This window comes from Cygnus olor, chromosome 3 (genome assembly GCF_009769625.2).
Source record: "Cygnus olor isolate bCygOlo1 chromosome 3, bCygOlo1.pri.v2, whole genome shotgun sequence".
NCBI lineage: Eukaryota > Metazoa > Chordata > Aves > Anseriformes > Anatidae > Cygnus > Cygnus olor.
In genome coordinates this window covers 73,034,190-73,060,873 of record NC_049171.1, presented here as the reverse complement: position 1 = coordinate 73,060,873, position 26,684 = coordinate 73,034,190, and the positions used below count along the sequence as shown (strand labels likewise).

Here is a 26,684-nt window from a genome sequence, read left to right as displayed (position 1 = left end):
CTAACTTGTCTTTCACATTTTTCTATTGGCTAGCTCTAGAGACATATACAGCTGCATGTGGGAAATGATGACTTTGGATAATTCCCCAGGACTCAACAAGTTTAGTGCTTAGAATCTTGTTCTGAGACTACTGTTAACTATTTTCAAAAATTTTGTTCTGACACTTAAGAGTCAAGCATCTGAAAACTAGGTGCCCACTTCATTCAGTGAAACACAAGACTAAGGTACCCACATACTCAAACCACTACAGAATTTTAACTTGTATGGAATCTGTAAACCTGTAAGAGCTTTTCTTTCATAAACTCACAAGAACTTAAACGGATGTTTGCTGTTTCATATTAGTTCTTGGTTGCAAAGTTTAAAATAGTTTAATTCCAATGCCAGAATTGACAGAATTTGACAATTGTCTCTGTAACTGTCTCCAGTTAGAATACTTTATTCATTAGCTCATAAAAATCTGATTAGCAGAGGACTCTTGAAATACCACTGTCGTCATGTTTTAAAATCAATTTACATTTACCTCCTCTAGCTATGAAATTTAAAATCATTCAAGGTCTTTTCTTATGTAAAATATTGTGAATCAGGTGAAGCGTCAATCAGATGAAATGTCAATCAAAAACATGTAATGGATTCTAACTCATAATCTGCTTACTATTTTAAGTCTTACTATATTTTAATTCAATATGACTGAATTATTAAAAAAGGATTTACTGGAGAATTAAGTGTGTAACAGATTTCATAAATGAAACAGCATGATTTCTTCATGCTTGAGGATATTAAAACAAATCTTATCTCATCACTGTAACTATGAAAAATATCAACCTTCGCCCACATTTGCAAACAATTAAGCACTGATTTTAAAGTCTTAAAGTATTTTAAAATATCACAAGCAGTATGATTAAGCCTCATAAGTTAGAGCTGGAAAACATAATACAAAATACAGGTTCTTAGAAGACATTATGGTCTTAAGTATTAGTGCTTCTCCTGTGCTTTAACATTATACAAACATGGTCTCTACTCTATACTAACATGGGCATTAAACAGTAAAAACAATCATGGAATTGGAAAGGAACATGAGTTTCCACTCATGGAGTTTCCACTCATATGAGTTTTCACAATAAGAACAATGTGTTGAGGCTTTTCACATTTGGATCTAATGCAAGTAAAGTGCCTCACTGATTCAGATGCATGAGTATGAGTAGTGTCACAGAGGAGGCAGGAATATGCAGCGGGAGCAGGCAGGGCTGTAGCAGCCACAGATTTGCTAGCTTACACTGTTACAGACTGTATGTCAAGTTTGCACTGCTGGGAAAACAAAGTGGCGCTTTTAATCTAGATTTAACCAGGACCCCAGTATAGTTCACTGCATGGCCACAAGAATAGTTATATTGCATAAAGGAAGAATAAATGTCCAGGGATGAAAACCACATTTTGCAAATGTAGCACAAATTTATGCTGCTGTGCTTGTGAAAATACTCTGCTAAAACTTGGTTTCATAATTGGTTTTAAATGAATTAAGACTGTGATGTTGCAGACAGGGGCATTCCCACCCACTCAGCTTATGCTCGCAACACATTCCCGTTTCTCCTCCAGTACCAGCTGTTAGAGCTGGGGCTTCCTGTGTAGTTGCAAGAAACACCAATGTAAATGCAAAAGGGGAGACAGAAGCAAATGGTCAGGACAGGGAGGAAGGAGGGCAGGAATGAGGAGATTTGTAGCTGTAGGAGCTTTGCTCACCTCAGCCCCGAAGCCCACAGTTCAATACTTAGCTTAAACAGGATGCATTGTTTTTCATCAGTATCAGATCCCTGTTCTGCCAACACTGCACAAATGTGGGCACAGTAAGGGGCAGTAGTAACAAGCAGCCTGAAACAGGAAGAATATAAGACTGCCTTCCAGAGCAATGAGAGTTTAAACTGACTTACAGTGTTCACTGCATATACTTGTAGATTGTACAAAATTGCTGAAATGGAGAAGTTCCCCCCAAATAGATATGCTACTGTTCAAAAACCACAGTTGTCAAAATATGCCTTCTACTTGCCCCCAAACATAGTTTTTTTTTCCAATAAATTAACTATTATAGGAGAAAGTTAAAACTTTCTTCTTGCAAACAGCACTTTCCTATAGCCTTAAAATCAGATTAGACACTGTTAATGCTACAACATAAACAATGAAAGTAGTTTTAGTTATACAGTGTGGATGAATATGAATAGAATATGAAATCACAAGTTTCACAATGTAAATGAATCATATTATCTCCACAGTTAAAATGAAACTCTTGTTCTGAGTTATTCTCAAAATGCTGTTAATTGTTTCAAAGAAGAGTTTAAACCTTGAAAACTGAGACCTCATTCCAATACAAACTCCTAAATAAGGAACAGAGGGATAAATATATAGAACTGCAATCTAAATAACCTTTTTTCTACTTATAAGCAATTACATTCCTTTAGGAGATGGAAGGTGTGTTTCTACACATCACAAAGAATCTCCCAGGTTGAATACTCTGATTTGGTTTTTTAATCCAGGACTCAATCAAACAATTCTTAGCATCGCCCTCCTTTCAGGTCAATTTAGTAGACATTCCAACTTCATGCCTCACACACAGGCTAGATGTGGCCCCTTATTAACAGCAGCTACTGACTGCTTTCATGAGACATGGATGGATGCAATAGTGGTATCTGCTACATAAAACCTACTGGTTTACACACAAAGCCAAGAAGAAGATCTGAATTCAGTATTCTGGCCAGAGGAGTTCAAACTGATATACTGCAGAATACTTCAACTTACCTGGCAACCATGTCACTAAAGGAGAACCCATAGAGGAAAGATAACTCCGATTTTTCTGAGGCACCTCTGGCATTTCATAGTAAGGAATTCAAGGTTCATAAAACATAGCAAAAACAAGGACAATTATTTCGTTGCTTTATTGGCTCAGCACTCATGAGGGGGTATCTTAAGTTCCAGTTCTGTTTGAAAAACATCAGATCCATTCTAATAAGTAATGATGGACACAAAGTACCCAAGCTTCCAAAACTGCATGACTGACCTATGCATTACACTATGTAGTGAGTTTCCTACCTCTTTCTAGTGTTATGAATCCTAACTTTTTGCAGCACAGTAACAGAACTTCGAAAAGACACATATACACTTTTTCCTCTGCCATCTTTTTCACCTCAGTAATCTTGTAGTTTGTTGGCTAAGAATCTTTTAAAAGTTGGGAGATAGACTGGAATTCACTTTCTACAGTTCCCTTTAAATAATAAATTTTCTCCCTGAAAAGTGCTTTTACCACTAGTTTATTAAAGAAAAGGAGGCACTAACACTCTTGTACACTTACCGAAAACAGGAAAAATTAGCAACTCTCCGGTGGAAATCAGAAGTGAATAGAGATATCTTCCTGCCGTCCACATTCATGTACAGGTATTTTTGTACTTGCTACCCTGTATATAATTTTTTAATTATAATCCTAATTCTACTCCTGCAGTACATTCAAAGTGTGAGCATGTAATATGGCATTCTTGATTCCACTTGGAGGACAAAACAAGTAAAATGTAAATGTCATGGTATCTAGCTTGTTAGTATAGAAGACCTTTATTGGATCTTGCTCTTAATCTCAACTGCTATACAAATTTCTAATTTTGGAAGGCAGTAACATACAACACATCTTTCAGTTCAGAAACAATTTTCTTGGTGAATATTTATTAAGTAAGGTATTTTGATTAATAAATTTTAGATATAATATGCCAAAGCTGAGAAATGTCTTGAATATTCTATGAAAGTCGCCAGAGGCCTGTGTTCCTATACTCACTACTGGCTATGAAAGCAGACCTTTGGAGAAAACTTATCCAGCAACTTCCACTTAAAATGGCTTAGTAAGACACCCCCTACACAAGCAGTATCAGAGAATTCTAGAACCTTTACTGATATATTTACAGTCACGTATGCATAATGGTAAACCATTAGACTCTATGCTCTTCTCACTGCATGCTTGCAGCAAAGGTTATTAATCTGTACCTCATAGCCTGACCTGGAGATGCTGAACATGTCACTGACAACACACTGTCTTGTCATGCTGTTAAAAAGAATTACCATGCTTTAACTATATTAGCCTGCTCTGCTTTTAACCCTCCAATCAACTCCTAAGCCTTCCATGACAACTTCATCTATGATGCCCACCTCTGACAAGTGAGTACATAATAAAACTGACACTCCATTTCATCAGCTGTTGGGAAAGAGAAGAGGAACACCCACTTCTGCACAGCCAGGGTGGCAGTAAGAAAATCCTTTCTCTATTTTGACTTTTTGCACATTGACCTCAGGGAAATAATTCCAGTGGCTGCCTGTCCTTGCTCAGAACTTTTGGAAAAAACAGCCCTGGCAGGATGAATCTTTCAGGACCTCCAACAGTTTCACTGCTTCCTAGGGATGCAGGAACAGAACCTGTGGAATGGCTCAGGACTCAGTTAACCCTACCTCTGACAGGGTGCCACAGGGGCCGGCAGGCAGGGCAGCAACCAAACAGGTTCCCAGACAGATCAGGGAATCGCTGCTGTGGGACAGTTCCACAGCTTAGCCAGGGGAACCCATGACTGATCTGATCTTCTGCTAGGGCCATTCCCACCTCCAATGGGATACTGAACCACATGACTTCCTGAGGTCCATTCCAAACAACATGAAACATTATTCAGTGAGTGGCTCCAAAGGCAGTAGATCTGCCTTTTTGCTGTTGCTCGACGACACTACCATGATTACCATGATTCTGCTAATATTTAGCAAGTTAGAATCGTGACCATGAAAGTTAAAATTCTATAAATATTTAAAAGAAAACTTAAATTCTAATTAAAGTGATAGCTAGTTGTGTTCATAAGTAAAGGCTCCTTTTTTAAAAATCAAATACATATATTTTTCAAACCCTGATGAAACCGCTGATTCTTCCAGACTATATCATGTATCTTTTACATATCTGGATACGAACAAATATATATAAATATTCATGACTTGCATTTTGTCCAGTGAAATGTCTTTCAGAATTAATCCTTAAACTCACTGAAGTGTTATAGTCTACTCCACACATCTCTAGAGTTAAAAACAAGATAATCTTTAAAACACACTTTGTGTTGTTTTTGCATTGTATTCTTCCCATTAAGATAAAATGTTTTGTCTTTACTAATATGAAGAAAGCTGTTTATGCATACAATTTCTATTCTATTTAAAGTTTGTTTTAAGATGGACTTTTTTTTTTAAGAGGGTGCTGTGACAGATAACAAGTCCAGTGACTGCAAGAGGAAGACTGCTACAGCAAAACAAGGAAAATAATGTATTTCATATCTGCAATCAGAAGGATATATAGAATAATAAATAAAATCACAAAAACACAAAAAGGTCAGAATGCAAGACTTTGTTAACACTTTGATTTGTGTGGAAAAAAAGTCCAATACAGAAGTTTGAGGATACATGTGTGCTCATATTAGTTTATCCACTTACACACCGACCATTTGTATTTTGTGCTAGTTAAAACTTTTATTTTTGTTCTTTAAATCTAATTAAAGTAGATAAATAAAACAATATAAAGCATTTTGAAAGGCCCTGATCCTAGTGTTTTCACTCATGTACCTCCAAACATGTTAGAAATGGGGTTTGTTAATGAAAATGAAGCTTGCTGGATCAACTCCTCTTTGTTTTTGAACTATCAGCTGGAAAATCAGCTTGTTTCCTATCTAGTATTCTCCTAATTTTATGTGATAGCATTTTTCTGTTTTTCAAGATTTTAAGAATTAATGTATTTTCCACGTCTTTGCCATCCTGCGTGATGCTTACATCAAATTCATTCCACACTGTGATAGCACTAGAACGCTTTCAAAAAATACTTTTTAAAAAAATATCATTTGACAGTGTTTTGCTACGTGTGAGGTAGCAAGCCAAGTAATTCCACGGGCTGACAGTTTAAAACAGTGTGCGTTGCCAATACAGAAAACTTGTAGCACCAAAGCAATACACTTGAAGGTACGGCACCACCCTTTCCACAGGCACAGGCTGTTACCTCATGATAGTAATCCTGTAAAGCCCGAAGGTGATTTTAGCCACCAGCAAACTCCAGGTGAAGTTTTAGCACCGCCCCCCCCCAGCTCCCTGACAGGCTCCGCACCCCCAGTTTCACCCCGCTATGCTTCCCGGCGGCGTGAGGGTGCGTTAAGCGACTCCCCCGTATGCCAGCAGCGCACGTACCACGGTGTTTTTCATGAGGGCCTTAACGGTGAAGCCGTCGGTCACCTGCTGCCTGCTCTTCTTCGCGAGCCCCAGCGGCTCCTGCTTCTGAGGGCGCCGGTCGCCTACGGGCGCCGGGGGGCTCGCGGTCGCTTTCTCCACTACCATCCCGCGGCGGACGAGAGCCAACGGACAGACTGCAAGGGCAGACAGACAGACAGACAGACAACGGCACCCCACCGCAGCAAGTCAGAAAACGCGCCGGGCCCGCCTGTGCCCCCATTCCCCGCCGGCGGCACCCCGCTTATGCCACCCCCAGCCCGTACCCTCCTGCCCCCGTCCCCAGCCCCGCCTCACCCCGCGGCGGGGGCGCTCGGGGACGGCTGGGGACGGTTGGGGACCGTTGGGGGGCTGGCACCCCGCGGAGCCGGCGCTCGCGCCCGTCACTAAGCAACGCGTCAACAACCCGCAGCCATGCCGGGGGGGGAACGGGGGGGGGAGCGGCCACGCTCACGGGAGAAACCTCAGAGTCGAATAAAACAAACTAAGGAGCCCCACACAGCGGGCGCGCGGGAGGCGCTAAGCCAGCCGGCAGAAAATAGCAGAAATTAATTAAAACGTGTGTGTGTGTGTGTGTGTGTGTGCGTGTGCGCCGGAGGTCACGTGAGGTGCGAGGACTCCAGGACTACATTACCCAGAGGGCCCCGCGCCTTCCCCCGTGGCCCTCCTGCAGCTCGCCCCCTCGCCGCCGCCATGATAGGTGAGTGAGCGCGCCCGTGGTGGCGGAGCCCGGATGCGGAGCCTCCTGTGGGGTCCGCCCCTCCGCTGCCTCGCGGGGCGTCCCGGCCTCCCGTGTCCCCCAGCCCTGCCATCGCCGCCTGCTCCTGTCCCCGGGGGAAGCGCTGGGGGGTCAGGGTCCTCTCCTCTCTGCTTTTTTGTTCCTCTGGTGGGGGATAAGCCAGCAGCAACCAGTCCCGGGCTTGTCACCAAGGTCACCTCTTGTTGGTTTTAACTCCTGTGCCCGCGGCAATGCTGTGGGGCAAGGGCTGTGGGCTTCACGCACCTTTTTGGCCTTCGGGTGTTCTTGGTTTGACATAGCGCTTGCTGGCTGTGGTGTAAAAAATAGAAGTCACGTAATCCTCATGGGAGAGGGGAGTGTGGCTGTTCGGACTTTGAGGTGGCTTTGTGGCGCAACACGCGGGGTGGGTTTTTCAGCTGATAGCTTTCTGCTGGTATTTCGGAGGTGAATCCATGGCTGTCGAGTCCCACAAATTACAGGGCTGATTTCATCCTACCTGCCTCCTGTTCCATATTTCATCTTTACTTTACTTCTTGAATTTTGTTGGCCATCTGAATTTAAAGCTGTAAAAATCAAACCGTTATTTGTCTTCCTCAAGCTTCCTGTTTCATCTTCAGTGTAGGTAACATTGTTACATGCCTATATAGTACATGACCTATTGAAAAGCATGCGGTTTCTGATCAAAAAATCTGTATTTTTTAAAATTAAACATCTCAAGAACGTCTTTGCAAATTATTCCAAGATTCTTGTGGATCTTTCAACAAGATTAACTTTTTTGGTAGCAATATATGAATTTGATTATTTGTGTAATTTTTTTTCCTTCAGCTTTGCAAATGTTTAAAACAAAGTTAAAATATTTATGTGGCCTTTTCAGTCTGTATACATATTATGCAGGTGGTCTCTACCTGGAACCTTTTTAAATGCATTTTGTTGGTTTGGGGCTTCCCCCCCCATCTCCCCCCAAGATATGAGAGAGTATTCTAAATAAGTCTTGGCTTAAGGAAAGCACAGGAGGTCAGGTATTCCACTATATCATCTTGCAATGTTATCGCTTCTGCTGATTTGATGCCTTATAGTATGTAAAATGTGTGTTTATAGAACTACTTTGTTTGTTTGTATTTGAGTGCTTTAATAATGCTTTAAAAAGGTAAGTTGAGTGTACGTAAGGGACTGCCCATGTGGTTACAGAGTTCATGCCTCTAGCCTTCATAACCTTCATGATAATGTTTACTCACTGTGTGTACAGGTAACATTTATATGACTGAGGAATTGTTATTTTACTTTCACTGTGGCAGACAAATGTTTGTGAATATTTATTATGAACTGTACTTCCCAATTAGTTGCAAATTTATAAACACAGCCTTACATGCCCTGCTGCCTTAATTAACTTAACCAGCAACCTTTTATTTTAATGAAGAAAGTGAAAAAAATACACGCAAAAACACATACAAAAAAACTAAAAAATTGTGTAAATATAAGAGTTGTTTTCACAGTACATGATGTAGTGACCTAGTCTAATAGTCTGCTTTCTGAAAAGTTTCTTCTAAACACTTAAGAACTAGGAATATAGTGGCAAAAATGGGGGCAGGAAGGGAAGAGGGAAATAATGTTCAATCTGTGCCAACTCTCCTTTGATCTGAGTGTTTAAAAGAATTATGCTATGAGGTACATGATATATTTTCCAAAACGTGTTACAGTCACATCTCTGGAAATGTTTGATGTCCTCTATGAGTTCTTGTGGCAAGAAATTCTACAAGACAATTCTGCAGCATAGGGCAATTAATTCCTTTAATTGATTTTTAATTTCCTATCTCTTACTTTCATTTAATGCTTCTTAGAGCTAGTGCTATGAGATAGAGCAAATCTGATTACCATGTTACCATTACTATTTTATATTTTTATCTTTTTTTTTTTTTGCCTGGTGAAATAGGTGAACATTTTTACTCTGTCTTTCTCTAAGTGTTTGACCATGCTCACACTCTTTTTTCAACTTTTCTTTTTCAATTTTTTTTAACTGAGGAAGGTTTTTTTTTTTTTTTTTCCTCTATAGCATGTATCGTTCCAGAAGAGGCTAGACCATTGACTTACATAACTGGTTTTTAATATTCTTCATATGATTTATCATCCTACTTGTCATTACATTTTCACATCTTATTTGTTGACTGAAAAGAGATTTGCAAAGAAAGATTTGCCAATAGATAGATTTCTCAATGCTAATATTTTACTTGGGAAAAAAATACACACTAAAAAGAAATGTATGCTTATTTTCAATAGGAGGTTATTCCTTGAGGGAAGCTTTCAAAATATGCGAATGTCTTTTTCATCTGTATGACATCTGCATTTAGAATACGATATCAGCAAGTTAATTATGTAACAGTCCATTTGCGTAGAAAGTCTAGGGACAAATTTATCTGGTAAGGGCATGGCAGCTGACCCATGCATGGCACCGCACTGAAGTCATGAGTGTTTTTGGAATTTTAATTTTTCAGAATGTCTTTAAAAGTATTTGTCAAGATAAATGCCAAAGGCAGCTCTTGCCTTTATAGATGCTTTTAGACAATTGTTTATTCTGTAATGTGCTTCACTTCTGAAGTGAAGTTGCAAGAATGCATAAGTGAAAGGACAGTTGCGGAATCATATATTACTTATTTAAAGTTACAGTCTATTTATACTACTTGCTGATGGATCATTCAGTTAAGAACTGTAGAAAATTTTTATATAGATGTGATTAATCATTTTTACTCACAAAAAAGATTTAATTATACAAATGAGAAACACTAAATCAAGCATTCAGTTTGAACAGAGAGTACTGTATGTGTATTTGTGGTGGTTTTACCTTGCTGGGCAGTTGAACTCCATAACCACTCTCACTTCCCCTCCTCAGAAGAAGAGGGGAAGAAGAAAATATGCTGGAAAAAAGAAAAGGAAAAAAAAGGCTCACGGTTAAGATAGGGATAATTTAGTTAAAAAGAAAAGGAAGAGGGGGGAAAAAAACAAGCAAAGGCTGTGTGGAAGCACAGAGAGAGAGGAAAAAAATATATTCTCTACTTCCCATCAATGAGCGATGTTCAGTCACGTCCCAGGAAGCAGGGCCTCAATATGCCTAGCGGTTGTTTGGGAGACAAAACCAAGAGACAAGTAAGTACTTGAGTAAGAGACTTGGTAAGTACTTGATCAACGTTTGGGAGATCTGGATTCTGGTCTTTGCCTGAGAAATAATTCTGGGCAAGCGTTTGCCTCTCTCTGAAAATGAACATCTCAGTTGTAAAACAGGAAGCATCATAGGAGATGAAGATCATAGTTGTAGGTTTGTAGCTTTATTCATCTCATGGATGATTTGAAAATTAGCGGTCAATTTTTTTTCTCATTGTTGTCATGAGAAAGGATGATTGTTTATCAGCATTTGGCCAGGACTGAGGGAAATGAATTGAAGTCATCTTGGTCAAGGCAAACTAAGTGCCTAAGTGTTCTCTCCTTTTCTTCAGCGTTTGAAGACAGAGAATCCAAATGTTTCCTTCTCCTTTGTACTACTCCACAGGAATCGAACAACAAAGTAATTTCCTTCTAAAGGTTATCTGTTAATCACCTATTAAATGTAAATGAAGTAATTTAAAAAAATTACCTAAGTCGGTATATCTTTCTGGCACCAGTCAGCAAGCAGATTTTATGTGTTCTGAGCTTTTGGTGCGCATGACTTGGAGCTTATTTTTACCATTCTACAGGTGGTTCATTTTGTCAATAATTCTAGTTGGAATTATAAGCAAAAAGCTGGAAAAACAATTGTTTTCTCAGCCATTTGTTCAGAAGTTTTCAGAAATTTGTTTCACAGGTTCTTAAAGTTTTTATCTATTTCAGTATTTGAAAGATTCCATTCTTTTTCATAACTTTGATACATGTAACATTGGTAAAATACTGGATTTCATTTTTCCAGCTTGGTCAGAGCAGAAAAAAAAACATTTATAATGAAGATCTCAATCTTAAGTCATTTATTTTTTCTTACAGGATTATCTATTTGACAGAGTTACACAATTTGAGTCAGATTTTTTTTTAAACTAGGCGAACTCTGTAAAGTTTGATAAATAAAATCAGTAGACGCATTGCACTGCTTGTCTGTTATCACTAGTGTCATGCTGCTTTACAATGAGCTGTTCATAGTGCTCTGTCAAAATGTTGGAGAGCTTTTGTGAGGACACAAAGAATATGCAATAGGGCCTTAAGTATTTATGAAATGTATTTTGCAATGAGTTTGCTGTTAGTTTACATGCAAGTCTTGTTTTTTCGGAATGGTTATTGATAATAATTTTAAGGTCAAATTTTTTCTACCACTAAAATGAGAGAGAGAAAATACTGTTAGCTAATGATGTAATTATGGAGTAATAGTCATGATGAAATGGTGAGAGGGTTGTAGAAACAAACTCCGATTGTTCTTGTAAGCCATAAACTAATGGAACATGTTTCATTATTACGATTTTACATATGAAATATTTCTTGGTTGACTTAATTAGCCATTCATTGACTAATTCTAAGTAACATTTCTTAATCATTTTCTGTAACTGCTAAAGAGAGGTCATTTGCTTTGGAAAGAAAATGTAAGTGGTAGAGTATCAGTAGGTCTTGTGGATGATTTTGTTTACTATTTGCTTTAGAGGATAATAAAGATGGCCACCAAAATATGAGGATATTATCAAGTTGAGGGCTGTTTTTTTTTAAATTAGCAATGAACACCAGATTGGTCAGAAAGTAAATACATTAGTGTTATTTTGAAAGATGATAAAAGATATTTTTTGCGGGTTGACAAGAACTAGACAAAAACTTCCCATAGGCATGTGTACCTAAGTTAATTTGATAAGAGAAATTTTTCAGGTCGCAAAATTCCCAGCAGTGTAATTTGATGCACCATTGCTAATCTGTGTCCTGTGGTGAAGAAGGCTAAAACTGTAGCAGGAAATGTGACAACAAATGCTAATCATGGACTATCATAAACAGCAAGTGAAGTAACCCGTTTTTCAGCTCTTTAGCAGCATACAGCTTTTATGTTGCTATCTTGTCACAATAATGTCACCTTTTAATAAAAATTATCAAATCTTCTGCTTCACTGTTTGCTGTGTCAAGTAAATACTACAGTGAAATCAGTAAATATTTGTGTTAAAATTTGAAAAAAGATACAAAGCTAATAACGTTATTTGGTGTTTTATACTATTACTAGTTTCTTACCGTGGGAAGCTAGCAGTTCTGTAAATTTATCAGTTTTCCAATTTATTTTTATTTAGATGGCAGGGTTATGTAGGCTTCTTAAAGGGTTACTTAAATGTCAAAATAAATTGTGGAAATTCAGTTTGTAGTTAGGTCCTCAACTTCACCAAAAAAAACCCCAACAACTTCAGGTTTGGACTATTGAAATATATTTTCAAATAGGGAAAACGACAACTTTGCTCAGCAAAGTACACTTGATAAACAGCTCCTTGAGATACTTCTATTTTATGCATTAGCAACAACAACAACAAAAAACTAAACAAATGTTGTATTTGTAGCACCACAGTCTGAGAGTTCCCTAAATACAGACAAAAAAAAAAAGCCCAAACAAAAAAAAACAGCAGTGCTATGTGCTAAATAGCGTAGGTATAACACAGGATACAAATGAGATTTAACACACAGACTTAAAACCCAGGTTAGTGTGAGGCTTTGTTTTAAAGTTACAAATTAGGCTACAGCAGTGCTGTCTCTGGGTATTGCTGTTTCTCTTGCTGTACATTGCTCATTCCTGCCCTTACAACAAGGAACGAATCGAATCTTTCAGTTGCAGCAGAGCATTGGTCTCTTCAGGCACACTGTGAAGTGGAAAAATAATCCAGAAGCTAATCCTTTTTAAAAAGGGTCAGTTCCTGGAGTTAGTTCATTGTGTGGTGGCCCCAAAGTTATATGGCTGCAATAAAGGGACAACCCTTAACCCTATTTTATTGCTTGGCCCTTTATATTGTCAAGTCACGTACGAATGGTGGTGGTGTGTGATGCTGCGGATTGCCACCTAAGGAGAAAATTTTGTTGCCCTGCCTTCCTCCTTACTACCCAACTGTGTGTTCCTTGTGCTGATACTGGTATTCAGTTGGCCCCAGACTGAGCTAGTTAAGTGACCTAGGTTATCAAAATAACACTTTGGGAGTGGGGGAGTTCTATTCTTTTTTCATCTTATACCCTATATCTGCATATCGTATCAGGCAAGCACCAGTGTTGGTGCTAGAGAACTGATAGCCCATAGTTAGATTGGCTAAGTTACTCCTTAGCCAACAACGTTGGCAATATCATGTTCCTGAAAAGGCCATCCCCAAGCTTTCTACAGGCATTATAGGAGAAAAAAAAAAAAAGATTTAAACTGAACTTGCAGGGGGTGGCTTCATGGAATTTATCAGGACATATCTCTCAGAGAATAAAAAAAAAAAAAATATGGGAGAAAGCCTCAAACCATTTAAAAAAAAAAATGTAGCAGATGACCTCTAGATAGCATTGTTAGGTCAGCATTTCTGTAGAGAATGGGAGATGAAGATGATAGTAGGGATGGGTTGTGAAGGGCTTTGACAGTGAAATATGGTTCATACAGCAGTAATCAAGTCAGGGGAGAATGGGAACTGGGGTGAAAGTTTTAGCTATCTGGATGACTGATCATACCCCTCTGTGTTGCGCTCTTTTTCATAGCGTTGGTAACCTCTGCTTTGTGCATGAGTATTTCTGTTTCTCATTGTTATGAAAATAACCCTGAAGAATGAAAACGGGAATGAACTCTTTCATTATTTCCCTGAATAAGTTCAGACTAGGAAAAAAAAAAAGTAGAGTTCTGCAGCGTTCTGTTCATCTAGTTGTTAGTTCTGAAAGGAAACTAACTTCCTAAATGTTAGTATTACTTTGTCACACACCATGTACTGTGATCCCTTAGGTTATTAAAGCTCTTCTGTCACCAGTACAGTTTCCAAAATCAGGTGCTTCTACCCATAGAAGTCCACCAGTCATCATGCTCAGTCCCACCTCCTATAGACATTTTGAACTAAAGTAAAAAAAAAAAAAAAAAAAATCTTGAATTTAAAAGAAGGGTTCCCATTAAGTAAATCCTTAACGGCAAACTGAGATTATTCCTACCAAGTTTTTGAACTTGTAGTTTACTGAAGTATGTTATGCAAATTTAATATCCAGATCAGCTTTCACTGGAAGAGGATAACTACACAAAAGAGGTGATACGGCTGCTGCTGCTGTGGGTGTTGGAGGGAGGAGAGGCAGAGTCAGCTATGTGTTTGTGTATTTCTAGGATGCACTATGCCTGGCTTTTTCAAAGATTTACTAGGTTCTAAAGCATGAAATTCAACATCTTGTGCTTTATCTCAGTCTCTGAGCTCTATGAAGAGTTTTTGCAACAAATTAAAATAGTGGACATCAAAGACAGGTGGCCCGCAGGCTGATAAACACTGGTGTTTAGTTAAGTGTTAAGAAGTGTACTGCTTTCTAACAGAGGACTTACAAATCAGTAATGTGGCATAGCTGACTGGTAGGAATGTATAATTTTACTATCCCCCGTGCCTTGTAAAAGGCCAAAGCTCTTCGAAATATTTGTCTATTTTGAGGAAAACAATATTCAATCATTTTATTTCTTAGTTTCACTCCAGATTAATGCCTTTGAAATCACATGCCGTATTTTGAGCATGTGGGAATTACTTGAGAGCTGTGCATATTTTTAAAATGACAAGAGTTTTACATCACGGAGTATAACGTTTTCTTTAACTCTATGCCTCTCACGCAAAGTGGCCTAAGAAAAGAAGTTTTCTTCTCCTTAGAGAAATGCACAGCATAGGCCGTTGGTTCTAGTGGTGCCACAGGACAGGGCTCTGAATGGCAGGGGGCAAAGCTGCCCTCGGGGACCTGGGAGGGGAACCCCAGGCCCTGCATCCTGCCCCCCCCCCCCCCCGAGATCCCAGTAAGGGACCTTTCAGAGAGGCTGGGCAGTGCCAGGCAGCATCAGCCTCATCTCCCTTCCCATGGCAGCCTCTCCTGCTGCAGGCTGAGCTTCAAGGAAAGGTTGGACATGGTGCTTAGGGGCATGGAGGGCTTTTTCAACCTTAGTGATTTTATGATTCCGTTCTATGTTTCTGCTGCCATAGGAGATTAGCGATGGAAAACTGCAGTCCCACAAGTTGCACTGGAGCGATTCTGACCCCTGAAATGGGGTGTAACTGTCAGATTTGCATTTCCTACTGTGGTTGCCATATTCCTTGAAAGATAATAATTGTTTACAGTTCCTGTAAAATGCATAAGGAAACATAATGCAAGGCAATCTTTTTTGGAAGTTGCTATCAAGTCCCAGTGGCAGGCTTGGGGATGCACAGGTTGGTGCCAGCTTAGCAACCAAAGGAAAAGTATTTGGGGAGTTGTCAAATTAGAGGGTTGGTTGGTTGTTTCGTCATCTTGATATTCTATTTTGTTTAATATAAAACCCTGGATGTTTCTACCACAATACATACTTTTCACCGGAATAATGGTATTTTTGAGTTGTAGATCACTAAGACACTTCAGTGTGGAATAATCTTTCTGATGTTTAATTTGATTAAATATAAAATGAAATCTGAATATAAAAGAGTACTTGCATTTCGTACGCATGACGTGTTTCAAGCCTTTTTGTTCTGCACGTGTAATTGTATTGTAAGATGTACAGAACTGCGTCAAGAGACAGCATTTGTTTTACTGGATATGTATTTTGTTGATTCTTTTCCTACAAAATGTTTTGTTATGACTTTATCAGTAAGGTTTTAGAAAGTTAATATCATACGAAATTGATTATTTTTAAAAGACTCTTGGATTCTGTTAGATATATGTGGGCATTTTGGATTTGTTTGTTTCCTGGAAGAGGAAGAGTCCTACCCTTTTCTCTGTTGTCTGGTTAGTAGTAGTATATCTGAAAATGGGATGGTGAGTGGATAGGATAAATATGTGTGTAAGATCTGCTTCTGTATTGTGCTAAATACTTGTGGTAGTAGAGCTGTGTAAGTCAATTCAGATGTAGATAAATCAGTCATGAAAAGGTACTGTTTCTATTTCTTCTCCCCTTCCTTCTCCCCTACATTCTCTGCTGCCATCTGTGCATCATGCCTCATTCCTCTCACTGACCATATTACTAATTTGACTGTTGAACTAATTAAATTTACTATTGTAGTAAAAAAAACCTGCCCATTTTTGCTGGATATCATCCTCATGGAAGGGCCCAGTGAACACCAACGTCTGCTCAAGATAAGTGGGAAGTGCAGAAGGAGAGAGCAAAAATAAAACAATTTTAGCAGGATGCATTTTGATCTGTGTAGTACTTCCTGTGTATGTTCACCCTCAATTACTGTGGCATATGCTCAGCTTCTATTGATGTTGGGAACATATCCAGAGCGACCAAGGATTTCACAGTCCTTTGGACCAAAGGAAGAGGATTATGTATGAATTCCTCTCTCACTTTTTCAAAATGACGAAGATAAACTGAAAACAACATTTGTAGCAGGAAAGAAATTCTTGCATAATGAATGTGTGACTATAGTATCTATTTTTATCTGTGAAAATATTTGTTCCAGCCTATCTGAGATAAGAACAAAATTAAGAATTCCAAATTCCACTGCTAACTGGAAGTAATTAGAAAAAGGCCTATTCTAACAAAATATGCAAACTTATATGATGTTTTGTAATGAATAGCAGCAAATGCTACTGCTTAAGAGTCCTTGCCAAAGTAATGCGTGTGATTTTTGTAGGTTCATTGACAGCTGAAGCCATTATTGGATTCTGTTTTGATAGCGTTGCCTCAAGAAGTGGAGTAGCTTTCCTAATTAGAAACACATACATCCCCATTTACTCAAATGGATTTATAGAACTAACATACGCTGTACCATGAGACTGTCTGTTGTGTAAGTGGTCAAGCTACAGAAGCAGACAACAATACTGAGAATGGTGCAGGATTCTCAAGTCGTTGTATTTAGTAGAAGCCCAAGGGAAAGTACAGCCATTAGTGGAAACTGTTACTTTGCAAAGTAGTTTTATGTAAAAGAGATACAATTCATTCTCTTCAATCAATTCCATTATTTACTGATTGTGTGTGTGTGATGCATTGTACATAAGTATTGTACTGAAAATCAACACAAAATGTAGCCAGTGATGTATGGAGTTTTCCGTTAAAAGAAGAAAAAAATGGAAATGTTAGAAATATACAGCTATACACACAGAATTCACAGAATGCAACTGTAAAGTTCAGTTTGAAGATTATTAGCAGGCAGGTTTTAATTATATAATTGTCTGTTATTTCATAATACATTATTTCTACCTTCTGAACTACAGTGTGTTGTATCTTGCAAGTGTTTACATTTCAGTAGGGCTTATTTCATAAGTAGCTAAATTTTAATATAATAAATTATGATCTTTTAAAAACTGTATTGTAACATTTTTTCAGTTTCCAAATATTGTACTGTAGGTCTCCCCCAGTCCCTTTGTATTTTGTCAGTGTAAAAAGAATGGAAAGATGGATGACCTTACACAACAATTCAAGAATCTATTGGAAACCTCTCATTTGTTTTCTTCCTGAGGTTGGACAAGATGGAGAAAATCAGATCACTGCTCTACACTTTTTGAGGCAGAGTGAGGCCTGCCTCATTATATTGCCCAAAAGATGGTTTAGTAGCTTTTATATTGCATCAGTTTATAAACATTTTCACATCTACATTTGCATTGTTAATGTTTGACCCAGGAAAAAATCTAGCACAAAAGTTATTCTTTTGAGGATTATGAAAATAACTGTTAGAGATTTGCCACATACAGATTATAAAATCTGTATTAAAATGATGAGACAAGAGGAATCATTCATTTTTTTCCAGACATTTGTCAAAATTAAATTTGAGTTCAGCAATCTTAAGGGTAGAAATTATTGATCAATTACTTGTAAGGCTGCCTCTTACTTAATGTCCAGACATTTCTACTGTGGTAACTGGTCCTTGTACCGGTAAACATGTATCTCTCAAATCAATCTGTTCGATTAATGAGTTCTCATGAATTCAGTCAAAACATTTCAGTAATAATTTGTCAAAATTATGATGCACTAAATACATATTACCTTTATGTAGGACATTTTAGTGATGTCTTCTGTTTTACAATGGCTATATGCCTATCTTGTGGAACTGCTGAAGATGCTGTGGCTTACTTCTAAATATCTGATAGTGCTTTCCAAAAGAAGTGGCTTTGTAAATTAAGTGCTTCAGATAAATTAATCATGTTTTCCTGCTTTTTTTAATCTCTGACGTATTCTAGGCAGTGAGGGTAACTTTTTTTTTTCCAAAAGCTCTTTTGGACTTTGGAATCATTTGAGGCCATCTGCAGAAATTAATACCTCTGTTCATGCTAACGTTTTGAATGGAGAAAAGTTTTTAAACTCTGACTATAAAACCTCAGGCTCTTATCCTCTCTAATGACCTCTGTTTTTATGATATCATAGAATCACAGAGTGGTTTGGGTTGGAAGGGACCTTAAAGACCATCCAGTTCCAGCTCCCCTGCCATGGGCATGGATACCTCCCACCAGACCAGGTTGCCCAAAGCCCCAACCAACCTGGCCTTGAACACCTCCAGGGATGGGACATCCACAGCTTCTCTGGGTAGCCTGTTCCAGTGCCTCACCACCCTCTGAGTGAAGAATTTCTTCCAAATATCTGATTTAAACCTACTCTCTTATCAGTCCACTCCCTGACAAAGAGTTCCTCCTCAGCTTTCCTGTATCCCCCTGTAGATACTGGAAGGGCGTGAAAAGGTCTGCCCGGGGCCTTCTCTTCTCCAGGCTGAACAACCCCAACAGCCTCAGCCTGTCTGCAGAAGAGAGGTGCTCCAGCCTCTGATCATCCTTGTGGCCCTCCTCTGGACTCACTCTAATAGGTCCACGTCCTCCATGTGCTGGGGGCCCCAGAGTTAAATGCAGCACTCCAGATGGGGTCTCCAGAAGAAATTATTGGGATCCTGAAGATAGTTTTTAAACCATACCTGTGAGCTTGACTTCCAGTTATGATTTCTAAGGAAGACTGAAGATTTTCTGTAGTTAGCTGGTTTGAGCTAAGCTGAATGATAAAAGAAGGTTGGCTATCAAATGAACATTTTGAAAGAGTGACTTGCCACTAATGCTTTCCATTTTTGACCATGCATTTGGAAATGTAAGATTCCAGTAAGATTTATTTATTCTCTGTATACATCAAAAGTTCTTTTGCTATGTGTTATTTGTCCTTGTAGCATAGATCTTTTGGTAAGAAAAAAATTTCAAAAAATCATTTTTTACTTGCCTTGTGTTCTGTGATTTTATAAGGTCTTTTATGGTCGCAGTCTATGCCTCCAACCTCTAAGCTTAAACCCGTTGTCTGAGAGTGTATGCAATCTTGAAGTGAGTATATTAAAGAAAAGCATTTAGAAGTTGATTTGATTTATTGTTTAAGAGCAGCAGAAGCTGGTAAAGATGAATGAAGATACTAATTGAGGAAAGAGCCTGTCATTCCATAGTAGTTTAAAGGACAGCAAGGTTATAATATATTAATGTTCAGGAAATTAAAGAACAGCTTTTTAGAGCATTTGCCATCAGAAAGTGTTGGTTGTGCCGTATTATTTGTGGAGGTGCTGTGAACAATACATTTACTATCACTCAGGCATCCTTGTTCACTTTTCTTTATCTGTGAAATCTGATGTCATTACAAAATTTTTGAATTTTACTGGTGTACTATATACAAGAGTAAGATTATTATATACTAAGCTTGCTTGTGATGATATAGATGAGCACTGAAACAAATCCATTTGCGTTGTTAAATTATTAAAAACAAACCTTGTTTTTTCCACTAACAAGATATGCTTGGCTTTGTTCATCACTGTTTTTCTCTGTAAATATAAAGCTTTTCTGCATGATGCCATGGTTCCACTAGTTTCATTTCTTTGTTTTCCTGTATTTTTCTACTATTTGTGATGTTCTTTTCTACATCTTTTGTATAAGATTTCTAAATGTTTTGCTCAATGGTGAATTTGCCCTCATAGTTCATTGATTTGTTTTTCTTCTTCTGGTAAATTTAGGCAATAGAACTGTCTTGTGTCAGATCTAATATATCAGATTTAATAACTTCCAGTGTATAGAGCTAAGGATATTTAGTTAACTTCAAAAGAGCATGAATCACAAGAAGCTGAAATATTTGGGCTTTTCAAGACAGTGTGAGACATTTCTCTAAGGCACCCTTTCCATCACTGGAAACGTTAGCACTGACTGAATTTTCCCTTCAGAATTCAAGGAACAGTGTTCAGTTGCCTTCTACCTTAGTAACTTTTGTGTAGGCTTTCCTTTCTTTTAAATATGTTAATCCTGTAAATTCCTGGTGATATTCTTTGAGGTCACGGAAAAAATATTTTCTGCTTTCCTCATTGGTGTTAAATAAAGGAATTGTGGATGATGGAAATGAAAGAGGTTCATATTGGACATCATATTATGTCTCTGGCATATGGTTCTCCTTTTAATTTTACTTTTTGTGATGAGCTGACATATTTTTGGTACATTTATCTCTGCATTTCTTCCCTTTTCTGATACTGTGTCCTCTGTGGAATACTCTCAGTGGAAACATATGTTCAGAACTTCAAAGTAATTACACTATTACTAAAAGCTTCGTAATCAGATTACTGAAACTAAATGTTGAAAAAATTTGATTTTCTTTTATCCAATCATATCAATTTCATTCCAATCTGCTCTGCAGCTGATTGAAGAAACATGGCAGGACAAAGTCAAAGTCTGTTTATAAAGAACATCTAAGTCTGCTGGAGACCAGTTCCTCACGAACAAAAGTGAGCTTAGAGCAGTTTTTGGTCTGAGAGAGCAGGATTAATTTATATATGTATTGCCCATTATAACAGTAAATTTTTAGTTGTAGTTACCTCTACTTGACAAACTGTATAACTTGCCAAACTTGCCACAAATGAAGCATGACCCTGTCTCCGTATGCTTATCGACCCACTTTTGTAGAAGCATTAGGCTCAGCAGGTATCTGAACTACTCTGTTTACAACACAGTGCATTTATGGCCGTTTTTCTTCTTGTAAGGATAAATTTGTTGTGATCACATGGTTGCAGCCAAAGCTGTTTACTGTCAGGAATAGTTTTTTGATCTAAAAAAGAAAAACAACAACAAAAAACACCTTGTCATTTTGCTCTAGCAGAGTCAGGGCATAATTCTTAGGCTTACGAGAAGATGTCAAGAACAGAAGGTATACGTAATATAATTTCTTCTTAATCTTTTGTAGCTCATCTGGAAAATGTGGGGTTCTCCTAAGAACTTGAGATGTTGACTTAATGATCTTTAACTAAAAGGTTGCTGTCTATTACAGTCTCACTGGGCCCTGGGTGTAGCAGTCTGTTGACATGCTTTGTATTTTTTCTCCAATCTATAAGAATCTGCAGGTTCACTGTCAAGTCAAGTATTTTGGATTACTGACTTTACATAATCTTAAAGTATTTTGTTGATATTAACTCTGCACTTATATTTGACCTAGCTTTAGCCTGATGCGTCCTTTATGTAAGCAGATGGAGCTCTGAGGCAGATAAATCTGAAAACTGTCTGATGTTTTGATTTTTAAAATTTTCTGTTTTCATATTCTACTTTTTCTGATGGCCCTCATTGTATGCAATAAAATAGCAGATGAAGCTGAAAAGTTTCTTTTACAGTACTTTTAGCAATTTCCATTAGAATTATCTTGTTGGAAGCAAATGTCCCATCTGGTTTACTCTTTAACACAGCAAAACTCCGTAGTGAGCTGTGTGGCGGAGCCTGGCTGAATTCCACACAGTGCAGCTCTTGGCCCTAAGCAAGATGAGCACAATCTGTTTCCCATATTTCTAATAAAGGAAACAAAGAGTTTCTTCATTTGCTTCTTTATTTCATTATGTTTACGTTTTATGCCTTCCTTTCTTAGAATAGCTGATTTCCTGCTGTTTTCCATTCTTTTTTTTCCCCATACAGGTAAAACGAAAATGCATTACAGCCTTATAAAAGTACTGAACGCTGCTCTGAAATAACATTAAAACTCACTATTTTAAAGTACAGCATGGGGATTTGGCCACATCAGTTTTGCTAAACATTTGAAGCTTAGTGGAGGCACTTCAGGAGCCATTTCTTGTGCCTTACTTGTTCTGTGGACAAACACAGGACTATGAATAACCTGTCCTAAAATCAACAGGAGTAATGCAGCTGATCCCTGAAGTGCTCTGAAAGTTCACCTGTGCTATCTGAATTCAGCTGGCTGATACTTCAATCTATAAATTTCCTTTCTCATTTGTACTTGAGAACTATTGAGAGTTATAGGTACTTAACATGGGTAGTTTTTTTGTTTGTTTTTGCATACTGCGTTTTGTGTGCAGGTCTGCTTAGGTGTTATAGAAATGCATCTCTGAATTATTTTTTTCTTGTTAATATGAAGAGAAAAATAATTACGCATTTAACAAGCATCTTTAATATTGCATGTAATGCTATATGGCTAATTCAACAGTGTATCAAATCAGTGAACAGATGCTGTATGTTAATATGCTTACCTTTTGCTGAGATTTTGGTTTCTTAGCCAGATAACTTCTGACCAAATCAGGTAACTTGCATTAAATTGATCAGGCTGTTTTGCGAGTTCAGCTTTGTGATGTCCCATCACAAATACGTTTAGGATTTGATTCCTTTATTCTCACTTTTGTAATGTTTTACATTAAAATACCATCTAACCTTCAAATAGTACTACATAACTCTTGCATATATTATTACATATATTCAATGACAGGATTTAAAATGTTTCTCACAGTGCACTCCACTTCTGAAGGCGTGGCATTTCCTACTTTCATCTGGCACTGACAGTAGTTTAAAAATATGTTTTCCATTCCTGATTTTTCAATATTAAGCAATCAACTTTCTCTTCAATGGAAGTAAAACTGAAAATATAAGGAATCTCCGTGGGCAGTAGAGGGACAATTGATATAATTCTGTTAAGGAGCTGAGAAGTCCTTGCATGTCACCATGTGAAATAAGTATGCAGTATTAACTCTCATTTCTTTTCAAATGTGTTATTTTAGAACTGTTCATCTAATCAGTTTCCTGAGCTAAGAGAAAGCAGACAGCCTGCTGTAAACCAATTTAGGATGCAATTGCCACACGCAAAAAATCAGTTGATTTCGTGTGAATACAGCTTTTGAAATCTTACTTCATTTCGAGACATGAATATGATTAGGCAGCCCTTTGAGGACAAAGAACTGTGTGCACAGGCAGAGTCTTAATTTATTTTGCCATTTGTGCAAACAGAGGGGGGTTAAGATACAAGATCAAGAAATGTTTGTTTTCTTTGTTCATTTTATCTAAATGAAATTGTTATGCATATCTTCGTGCTGCATATCTTTACTAGAGAATTAGGCTCTGTTTACTTAGCAGTGAAGACATTGTGAAATAATGTAGATTTCTTTAGATGGAAAGTTTGGGTCGCTTTTATTGTCTCCCGGCTTCCCAGATTTAGATGTCAACTATCTTAAGAGAAATAAGTGACTTTTTGAGAAGTCGTAACAGCTGTTTTTACTGTAAGGCAGTAATGTAATTCTGTTTGTCATTGGGGTTTATGTCAGGAAAAACAACCTTCCTGGGCTAATACATTGCTGAGTAGGGAGTGAATGTGAAACACCAGGGAACAGGTATTGTACTCAGGGTAAAGAATCAGTATCTAAAAGCCTGACTGTCCTTGTTTTTGCAACATAACCAGAAATGATTCCTCTAAAATTTGCCTTTACAATTATGTAGATAATATATCTACAGAATGATGATACAGACAATAAAGACAGTCTTCTTTTTCCTCCAAAATATGTCCAACGTGTAGTAGTAAAATTCTTTAGTCTCATATTCCTCAGAGGCTTTGCCCTTCCGTCATTTATCTGTGCTGGATGCTGAGTGCAATTTACAGCAAGCGGCTCATTAGTACCTTATTTCTTAATAGAAATAAGATTTTCAGGTATTGTACACGCTTCTCCAGAGAAGTCAGACCCAAGCATCCTGAAAATTACAGTGAGGAAGGGTGACGCAACTGGCCAGAACAAAGCCCGTGTAAGCTTAGAGGTGGGGATGAGTTGAAACATCTTGCTGAAGGTGAAAAGCAGGAAGGAAGGATTTTATTCTCTTAAGTACTACTACTAAAAAGCTAGAGCTTCTTTATCCATACTTATGTATTATGGAATACACAGAATTTGGAAAGGAGAGTTCTACTCTTGTCTGGAGGTGACCTGTTTTCCTTTCTGGTTCTTTCCAGGTTTCTCCATCTTCACAACCATACATACTGCTTTGAAAGTGATAGTTATATTTCAGGAAAAAACAACCCTTCCCATTCCTGCTTTTTCCCACTTCAGCTGCTTCCATAAGTATTGTAGCCATTGTGACTGTTCTTTCTCCTTATTTATATAAGGTGGTGATGATTTGGATGAGTTTGAGTTTCATGTGGAGGCTTACCTGGAGGATCTGACTTTTAAATTAAAATTAACAGTGCTGAGCATTTTGAGTTCTTGGAGGTTTTTATCTACCAGATTTTTATTTAAGCAATTAATCTGCCATCCTTTCATGGCAGCATGGGAGTATAATTCCTTACAAGAGTAACCTCATGAGGATATTAATCAGTAATATTTCCTGCATGGGAGGCAGGTCTTAGATTTTCTTTAGAATTTCATATTGTTTGGAGTTCTGCATTTTCCTATCTGCAAAGTCCAACTTTTTTCTAAATATTTTTGTTAAATTTTTATAAAGATTTCTGGAGCTCAAATAGGTTATCTAGAAATTGCTTTTTCCTGAGCTGCAATATTAATGACATTAATACAATATAATAATATATTAGTATGATATATTATAATAATATATAATTATATATTATTATTATTTTATAATAATATAATAAATCCGCATACTTGGGATTTTTGTCTGTTCCTCGAACTATTCCAGGTAAAAATTCTAAATAAATATTTATGGAATATATTCTTCTGTTGCTTTGAGTAATTAGCTATCAGTTTTAAAGTATCTACTTTTCCTTTATTCTTTAGTTTAAGGCTTTTCTTGTTTTCATCCTTCCTTGGAGAATTAAATTGTCCAAATGTCTGCGAGTACAATACGAGAATTGACAAGCAATATTGATTGTCTCCTCAGTCCTTCAAGCAGAACATACATTTTTCTTTCCTTTTTTTCCCCTGCATTCCTATCTACAGGTGTGGACTAGATAGGATTGTATTGACCATTATAAGTGTTTGACTTCAAAACCCAGGAGATAAGCTGTGTACCAGAACAACAAGAACAAATCAAATCTCAATGAAGAATATTTGTATTAAACAATTTCCACTCCCATCCCATAAATATGAGCAAAAATAGATTTGGATTGTAATGAGGCTGAACATACATATACTATTCTTTTCACACTCGGGATTAGTTTTTGTCCTTCTTAACACCAGTGTACAAGAAGACCTAAAGCATACATTAAGTAACATTATTCTTCATAGAAGTTAAATCTAAAGGTAATACAGTAGCAGATTTAAAAAAATATAATTTTTTTAGTGGAAGTTAATTAACACTTAACAGTGTTTTTTCTTGTTAATTAAAAGACTAAGTTGGAATTCTAATTTTCATATGACTAGAAATTCTTAATGCATAAGTTATCATTTTACTCAGCAGACTAAGCGTTTGAAATGGACTTGCTTTCCTTTCAAACCAGAAGTAATTAATTTTATAAATAAAAATCTTTTTTTCCTGTTTCATTTTTTTTTTTTCCCAAAGCTATTGTACTGATACCTCAATACTAATTTTGCTCCATTAGGTAAATTGCACAAATACAGTTTGGGTCTCTAATCCCTTCCTTAATGTGCTTATGTGGAATGCCTTTTTTTTTTGAATGTGTCTATTTAATTGTTGTCATGTGCATTGTAGTCAAATACGTGAGTAATATGTGACATAATTTTGTATGAGCCATCTCTTCTGTGACCATGAAGAACAAAGTCACACATTCTTTATTTATGTATACTAATTGGTGTTTATTGTAACTGACTTAGTTTTTTTTACTACATTGAAAAGTGTTATAATTTCAAGTCAAATTATTTTGCATCATAATTACATTTTGTGGGATGTGCCTTGTTTAATCCATAATTGAAGTAAATATTGAAGAATACATAAATTGAATAAAAATTGAAGTAAATGGGTCTCAGAATAATGAGAGCGTGAATACATTCACAGTATACCTAGATGTGCAGAAATCTGACTTTTCAAATTTGCAGATAAGCCAAATCTTGGTAGATAGAAGAAATTTTGTAGTTTTTACTGATCTATTGTTAATATCAAGTTTTAGAAGGGAGTGTAGAATGCTGAATTTAGCCTGAAAATTATAAAAAATGGAGGTCTGTAGAGCTTTCAGTTTTCCAGGGTTCATGACGGTAGGCTTATTCTCATTTTAATGGTAACGCTGTTTATCTGACTTTTCCTGTTAAGTTGTTTCAATAAGAATGATGCCCTAAGAGTGATGCCCCTGTAGTGAACTGCGGAAGGTGCAATGAATTATTAATAACAAGCAGAGTTTAATGTGGTTTTATAGCCCCTAAAGGAGTTGGAATAGCGTTCTCTGTAAAACCATTCAGTT

The 26,684-nt window shown here is 37.4% G+C and overlaps 2 protein-coding genes across 4 annotated transcripts in view; one reads left to right on the top strand and one right to left on the bottom strand.

Annotated features, from left to right (window-relative positions):
* PACRG (parkin coregulated) overlaps positions 1-6,701 on the bottom strand; it is a 217,588-nt gene extending 210,887 nt beyond the window's left edge. The window contains exons 1-2 of one of the 3 annotated variants that reach the window (XM_040551524.1): positions 6,562-6,701; positions 6,226-6,401 (exon numbers count right to left, since the gene is read on the bottom strand). In XM_040551524.1, coding sequence (XP_040407458.1) covers positions 6,226-6,372 — 147 coding nt within the window. In that variant the 5' untranslated portion in view covers positions 6,373-6,401; positions 6,562-6,701. Of the gene's footprint in view, positions 1-6,225; positions 6,518-6,561 lie in introns of those variants that run through there. The other 2 variants (XM_040551526.1, XM_040551525.1) reach the window with 2 other exon arrangements.
* Positions 6,702-6,826: 125 nt separating this feature from the next.
* Positions 6,827-26,684, top strand: part of PRKN (parkin RBR E3 ubiquitin protein ligase) — a 761,494-nt gene continuing 741,636 nt past the window's right edge. The window contains exon 1 of the mRNA XM_040551523.1: positions 6,827-6,964. Coding sequence (XP_040407457.1) covers positions 6,958-6,964 — 7 coding nt within the window. The 5' untranslated portion in view covers positions 6,827-6,957. The remainder of the gene's footprint in view (positions 6,965-26,684) is intronic.